This window comes from Canis lupus, chromosome X (genome assembly GCF_003254725.2).
Source record: "Canis lupus dingo isolate Sandy chromosome X, ASM325472v2, whole genome shotgun sequence".
Lineage (NCBI taxonomy): Eukaryota > Metazoa > Chordata > Mammalia > Carnivora > Canidae > Canis > Canis lupus.
Genome location: NC_064281.1, coordinates 103,613,370 through 103,620,773, shown reverse-complemented (window position 1 = coordinate 103,620,773; position 7,404 = coordinate 103,613,370). Strand labels below are relative to the sequence as shown.

Below are 7,404 nucleotides of genomic sequence, written 5' to 3'. Positions count from 1 at the left end.
GTAACTCGGTTATTATTTTTGTGCCATTGGGAGATATTTGGGCTTTTAAAGTTTTGTTTTCCTCTCTATGTCCACTGATATTTTTTAAGTAACACTTTACCAAGTCTTTTAAATAAAAACCAAAGAGACAGCATTTATTGAGGATTGGTCATGACCAAGGAACTGAACTAAGCATCTTACATATACTACTTCATTGTATTTTCACATGAAATGGTTAGCTTCATTTTACAGATGAGAAGCTAGAGCCTTGGACTGGTGAAATCACTTGCTCATGGTGCCACAGCTGAGGAGGTAGGCAAGTGGCCGCATAAATGCCTGCCTTGGTTCAGAGACCTTGGCACTCAACTGCCTGGCTGTGCTCTTCTAATTGGGTTTTTAACTCTCATTGGCTAATAAAAGTAAACTGGTGAACAACTGGAGTCTAATGAGATAATGTATGTGAAAATACTTTTCTAAGTATAGAGATGTTTGGGGAGGATAGAACAGGCAGCAGGAGGGAGTTTAAATTGGGCAGACTTGTCCACTGATCCCCAGACAGTCAGGACATTGTTTTTTGAGGAAGTGGTGATTAACAAATTTCTTCTTTTTCCTTTAAAAATATCATGAAATGGTATTTATTCCCTCTTCCCCCCAATAACACCTGATCATTGTTGAAAAATGAAAAAGTTGTGGAGAAATGAAAATCCTTTCATAATACCTCTCATGGATACTTCATGACTTGTTTCAGGTGTTAATGGACACGCAACTATATATTGCACTTTCCCACATATTTTACCTTGATGGAAGCAACTATGTATTTGTTCAGTATCTTGCTCTCTTTCAGCCTTATCACATGTCCTGACCATCTTTTCATATCAGCACTTACAGATCTTTCTTCTTTTAAATAAATAGCTGCATTGTATCCATTTTGCAAATGTACACACACACACAATTATTTTAGAATTGTCTACTGAAGGGCATTTTAAGCTACTTCCAATTGTTTGCTTTCCTAACTGCTGCTGGAATGAAGCTCGTTCCCAAGAAAGTTTAGAGGGAGCTTCAGATTGAGTGTGACACATGTCAACTCTGTAGCTGATGAGTGACCCTGTAGGACTCTGTACTGAGGGGAGGAGCACGTTTCACTGTGTGGAGAAACAAAGAACTGTGTCCAAAACAGTTTGGCCAACACAATCAGAGATATGAGACTTGCCAACAGTTGGGACAACCTCAAAAAGAGGAGCTCCCTGTTGTGACAGTTTAGTAATAAGGCAGAGGTTGGGTACTATTTCTCAACAGTGATTGCTGGATCAGAAGAGGATTTCCAGACTCAGGTTCAAGCAGAGTTGGTGCAGGGTATAGATCCCACCAGACAGTCTGGAGACAGCTAGACAGGGAGATGGGCAGCAGAGCTCCAAATCAGGCAAAAGCACGTGTGGAAGGAGCAGTGACCTATGGGGAGACTCAAAACTCATAGACCAACCTCTTCCAGCAGAGGGCAGTGCCTCAGATATCAGGCGGGACTCAGGCCAGCTGGAGCCAGAGCTGGGGACTCCGCTGGACAGATTGCAGCAGCCCGGAGCCGAGGAGAAATTGAAGTAAACTGTCCTCTGGACACTGTAAGTGACATTGGGGAGTGCTCAGGGAAAGACACAGTGGGACTTCAAACTACCGGGATTTGCCTGTTTTCTAATGTCTACCAGTTTGGGTTTGGTAATAAATCTCTTTTCATCCAGCCTGGCTGTGAGGGCTTGCAAGTAAGAGAATTTGGAATCAATTTAAGGCGACCGGTCTCTCAGGTTCCTGGGTACATGCTTGAATCAAAAAGGGGGTGACATGCCTAAAATATAATCGAGCATTGGGGCTCTGTGGATCTGACACAAAGTTTACAAATAGAAAGTTAGCAGAGGGAAAGATATTTAAGAAGTAATAAATTTATCTAAAAATAGAAACTTAGTGTTTAACAGCAGTCCTTTCCTCTTGCATTTCAAGGACTATGAAGGATGACCATTGAAACAGACTTTATCGGGGAAGAGCCAGCTGCGGGAACTGCTCTGCGGGCAGATAATGAAAGATTAAAAGCAATTAGTCTCGTAGGCCTAAACAATTTCCAATCAACTCTCCCCTGAGTATTGCTTACCTTTCCCGCCGTGTAGTGGTTACAATCAAAAATGGCAAAGCTGAGTTATTGTCAGATAAAGTGTTTCTATTCCTGTTGTTTTTGAGTCTTGTGATAAGAAGGGAAGGAGTGACTTTGTCATTTGCTGGTGGAGTCGAGCCAATTTGCTAGATGATAAAAGTACTGTATTTAATTATTTGTCAGGCATGGCCAACCAAGTAAGACACATCACAAATGGATTAAGAGCGGTAGTGCAGTCGAAGGGTAGTTTGCACGCGTTTCTAGAGAAACATCAAGTGTTCGAAACACGAGCTATGAGAATGAACTTTCTTGGCTGCTTTATTTTCCTTGCGCCTTCTCGAGCCGGGATGTTGGGCGCTCTCCCGGGGGCCGGATGGTAACCCGCCGTCCAAGCACTCGCCAGCCGGCGGTGCAAGTCCTCTGGCTGCGAGCCGCGGAGACGCCAAGGGGTTTGGCGCCTTTGGGATGCGACTGTCAGCAGCTGGGGTTGCGGGCAGGAAAGGGAAGGCCGCCGGAGGTTCTCTGAGAGGCCCTTTGCCAAGGCCGCGGCCGCGAACCGAGACCGTCCCCTGCCGCCTCACTCGGCAGGGCGCGGCCCCAGAGCCACCCGGCTCGCCCCGGAGAGGTGGGACTTTCCCCACCGGAAGTGATCCCGGCCAGTCTCGGGGAACTGGGGCACCTCAGCCAGTGTGTCAGGGAAACCCTTCCGGGTGTGTGCTGGGGGGGGGGGGGGGTGAGGAAAAAAAAAGAGGTGGCTTCGCCCAGAGTGGCCGCCGCCGCCACCGGACAGCCCCCGCCCCTTTCCCCTCCGCGAGCAGCGGCGCTGGGGCGGCGGTGAGACCGAGGAGCCGGCCGCTGGCCATGGCCTTGGCGTGACGGAGCCTCCCGGGCGGCCGGGCGGGTGCGGACGGCGGGGTAAGTGGCGGCGCTGGCGGAGGCAGCCGGGTCCGGGTCCGGGCAGGAGCTGGCGGGGAGGAGGGGGGTGCGGAGCGAGGAAGGCGGGCGGCGGTCGGGGGCCCGGCGGTAACGCGCCCCCTCACCCCCTTCCCCACAGGCCGGACGACGCCCGCGGGAGCCGCGGCCCAGAGACCCGCCCGGGCGGCAGTGACTGGAGCCGAGCCCACAGGCCTGGGCTGGCTCGGCGGCGCGAGCAGGAAGCGGGGTCCCTGGGCCCCTTTGTGTGAAGGGCGGGGGGAGGGGTGCCGGGCCAACCCTGGCCGCGGGGGCCCCGGTTGCGCGGCCCCCACCGCTTCCCTCAGGGGCGCGGCGCGTCTCCCCACCCCGCCTCTCGGTGCTTGCCCTCCTCCCCACGCCCCCTGCCTGGGCTTCAGTTCCTATAGGAAGGGCATCACCATCCCATCCCCACCCACCCGACACTTGGCTCTTTCCCCTCCCCCTCCTTTAACTTCCTCTTCTTCCCCCGTTGGGCCCTCGGCCGCTCCGCACTCTCCTCCCCAGTTCGCAGATTTCCGCCCACCTTCCGCCTCCCCGAGCCGCCGTGGCTAGCGGGGTGTTCTTTTCCCTCCCTGTGGTAGAAGTTGCTGAAGGTGAGACTCATGAGGGAATACAAGGTAGTGGTGTTAGGGAGCGGAGGGGTTGGCAAATCTGCCCTTACTGTGCAGTTTGTCACCGGGACTTTCATTGAGAAATATGACCCCACCATTGAAGATTTCTACCGCAAAGAGATCGAAGTGGACTCTTCCCCCTCCGTGCTGGAAATTCTGGACACCGCAGGAACTGAGCAGTTTGCCTCCATGAGAGATCTCTACATCAAAAACGGCCAAGGTTTCATCCTGGTTTATAGCCTGGTTAATCAACAGTCCTTCCAGGTAACCAAACCGAGTCTTGTAATTTGTTAGAAGGGGGTGTGGTGATCCCACATTTACTTCTGGTGAGCTTGAACTGTGTGTTAATCACTATGTTTTGCTTCAGAAAGTTAGACATGGCGCATTTTTGAGGTTACTTCTGGCAGGGAAAAGTATCGGGTTTTTTCTATAGAGAGTCTGCAGTAACAACCGTCAACAAATATTTCAAAGTTATTTTTGCGTCAAATTGAGAAAGAAATAGGGCAGCCTGTGTATGTTTAGCCTGGAATAGAACCTTCTGAAATTGCTTGTTCGATTCAACAAGTATTGATCAAGGTACTTAACCAGACAACATTTAACAGATAACCTCAGGTAAATAGAAAACTTTGGAGAGAAAATTATTTGGAGCCCGGTATCTGTAACTCCTCTGGGTCTGCTTTCCCCACCTCTTCCTCTGTTCTCTCATCCAGATTCATAAATCTTAGCGTTACAAGATGAAGAACTCAACACCTGCCTTCTAGGCATTTTACTCACCTTGGGGTGTGTGAAGGAAAGTTACTAACTGAAAAGATTATTACCTAGAATTAATAGCCTATAGAAAGCTACCGTGACTCTCCTCTTCTGCAGTTGATCCAAGTTGTTTCTGATAACACTGACTATATTTAAACAAAATATGTGGATCAGAGAACACCGGACAAGTGCAAATTTCTAACCCTGGCTGGGTGGCCAAGCTGGAGGTGGTCCAATTTCTTCTGAAAAATCTGTCCTGTCCTTCACTGGGAGGCAGACCGAAGGTTTAACATTATTTTAAGAGATGCAGTAAATGTTGCTATTTATTCCTTGAAAATAAATAACCTCATATTGACCCATTGTATTGACCTCCATTGATTTAGGAAATGGATAGTTTTTCTGCATTTAAAGGTATGAGCTTAATGTTGCTTAAGAGACATTAAGTGCTTTACCAAATACAATGTGCCAATTCCACTTCGTATTCAAATTACAGTACTCTAGTGAAGTTTTCCAGTAACCACATATAGCTACTTCACGATTTTTTTTTCCTTTAAAGAAATGAGTATAGTGACCAAACCAAAGTACAGTTTGTGTGGGTTTGAATTCCAAAGCAATAGTAGTATCATAACAGCATTTCCCCCCCAGAAAGTACCAAAGTATCAAAGGTGCTATTTGACAGGCATTTTCTTTCTAAAGGATCCTCAAGAGATTTGTTATTCTATTAGCTGACTCTCTTGAGGCTAGAAGTCTTTTGAAGGATTTTTTATATGATTTCCATTATATATGCTGCTGTTTTAGGCATAAATACGAAGTGAAAAACTGACATTATTTCAACAGAGACAAACTCTTTCAAGCCCGACTATCATAAATTTGGTTTCTCATTTGAACTTGTGTTTCAGTAAGGACACGGGGAAAAAAGCTTAACCTAGAAGATCAAATTGATAACATGAGCAGACAAAATCGTTGCGAACATCAAATGGTGTTTTCATACATATTCACAGTCCTCTGCTTTTCCTCCTTCCCACAAGTGAATATTCCATTTACTGTTAACTATTCAAATTAAACACGTTTGATATTTAAGTCAAACCTTTTAAGTCATAGAAAATTAAAAATATTGTGAAGTTAGTATTAAATCTATAAAACTGCCTTAAATCAATACTCCCCACCCCACCCCACCCCCCGCCACTAAAGTTGATGCTACCTGAGAATCAGCAAGGCTCTTTTTATCAGTTGTAATTAGAAAAAATAATACACTTGGGGAGAAAATTCAAGTTGTAAAACCTAACTAGGCAAAAAGAAGTATGACTTTCTCCCTGCCCAGACTCCTCCTAGGTGTATTTGTCCCTCCCAGGAGCTGCTCACCGTTAATTTGGTTTCTAGTGTATTAAAATACACTAAAATACCTTAAAAGGTGTTTGATTTTACTGGGATGAAGGCCTACCATTATATTTAAAATGAAATGTTTAAGTGTATAAATCTGTTTTGAATTGGCCTTCTAGGCATGACCCGGTGTTTTTGTTGCCACCTGAAACACTTTCTCTCAGGCACTCTTGCTAAATGGCTAGGAATGCCTAGATGCCACAAGCCTGTGGCAGGATAACAGGTGTTTTCAGGAGTGCTGACAAGCTGGCAGGTTTAAGGCAATACCTAAACATCCTTATGTACAAATGAATTCATATTTGGGAACTTTTAAAATCAGGACAGACTAGGGGAAAGAAGTATGAGTCCTAAGGTTGGTGTGTGCAGCCTACATTTTATATTCTTGACAGAAACCCAGCAGGTGGGATCTGTGGAAATTATCAAGCTCCTACTTCAGTGGAGAAAAATGTTTATTTTCTCCATTTAGGTATATGGTTTTATTTTGGAGTCAGCTTTCTGTAATCCCTGAGGGATGACTTTTTGTGATATTATAATACTTCTGTTATGGTCATACAGACAGCATAATTTTATTTTCTCTTTGTGATTGTTTGAATAGGATATCAAGCCCATGAGAGATCAGATTGTCAGAGTGAAGAGATATGAAAAAGTCCCACTGATCCTAGTGGGAAATAAAGTGGATCTGGAACCAGAAAGAGAGGTTATGTCTTCAGAAGGCAGAGCTCTGGCTCAAGAATGGGGCTGCCCTTTCATGGAAACATCGGCAAAAAGTAAATCAATGGTGGATGAACTTTTTGCTGAGATCGTCAGGCAAATGAACTATTCATCCCTACCCGAGAAGCAAGATCAGTGTTGTACAACTTGCGTTGTCCAGTAAAAAAAAAAAAAAGAAACCTCAATCATGGCCATACCGAGCAGGTTAGTTGTCAGTGGAAACTTATGAGTCCAAGAGTGTTTTGATTTTGATCGAATATGACAAAAAGCTGGTTAATATTAATACACATTGTGCTACCTTCAATTTCCTTATTTGTTTTTAAAATAACATTTCCCTTAGCACAAAATAGTCACCATGCAATGAAGAAAATAGAGATAAGCAAAATGAAGGTAAGAGATTTCCTGTATTCCTATCACTAAGATATATTTTTAAAAGTGAATTAACTGTTCTCTTTCTGCTTCATTGGTAACATTCCTTTGGGTGGGGTGAGTTAAAGGATAATACACCTTTTCCCTGTTCTAGTGATTTCACACATCCAATAATAATTTCAGAAGATGATTGGTTTTATGTTTTCGGCACTTTTCTGTCCCAGGCTAGAGAGCTGCTATAATTGAAATCATCAATTTACTAATCACCCAAGTGCTTGATTTAATAGGATGATTATTTAATCAAGTTCATCTGTACCTTGCACTTAAGAGATTTAAGTGACCTCTGATAATAACAAATTGTAGTGCCACAGCTTACCTTGACTTCATTATGAATATATGGTCCAATTGAGAATCTGGTAAAATCATCTGTGTTGTGTTAGAAGAGACACACCCAAGCCCAGGCAACGTTTTATTCAGTTTAATAAATAATGGAGTTATTAAGAACATTAACAA

General features: G+C 44.9%; 1 protein-coding gene across 6 annotated transcripts; it reads left to right on the top strand.

Moving 5' to 3' along the window:
• Positions 1–1,106: 1,106 nt before the first annotated feature.
• Positions 1,107–6,726, top strand: RAP2C (RAP2C, member of RAS oncogene family). Of its 6 annotated transcripts, none has more exons than XM_049107137.1 (4): positions 1,442–1,595; positions 3,171–3,663; positions 3,800–3,945; positions 6,407–6,726. In XM_049107137.1, exons 3-4 carry the CDS (start codon positions 3,871–3,873, stop codon positions 6,683–6,685), a joined length of 354 nt encoding a protein of 117 aa, XP_048963094.1. In that variant the 5' UTR covers positions 1,442–1,595; positions 3,171–3,663; positions 3,800–3,870; the 3' UTR covers positions 6,686–6,726. The 6 variants fall into 6 exon arrangements, with proteins under 6 accessions (XP_048963091.1, XP_048963093.1, XP_025287095.1 ...); XM_049107138.1 differs by having other exon boundaries at positions 3,785–3,945; XM_049107134.1 differs by lacking the exons at positions 3,800–3,945; positions 6,407–6,726 and adding an exon at positions 2,935–3,031 and having other exon boundaries at positions 1,107–1,595; positions 3,171–3,672.
• The last annotated feature ends 678 nt before the right edge of the window (positions 6,727–7,404 follow it).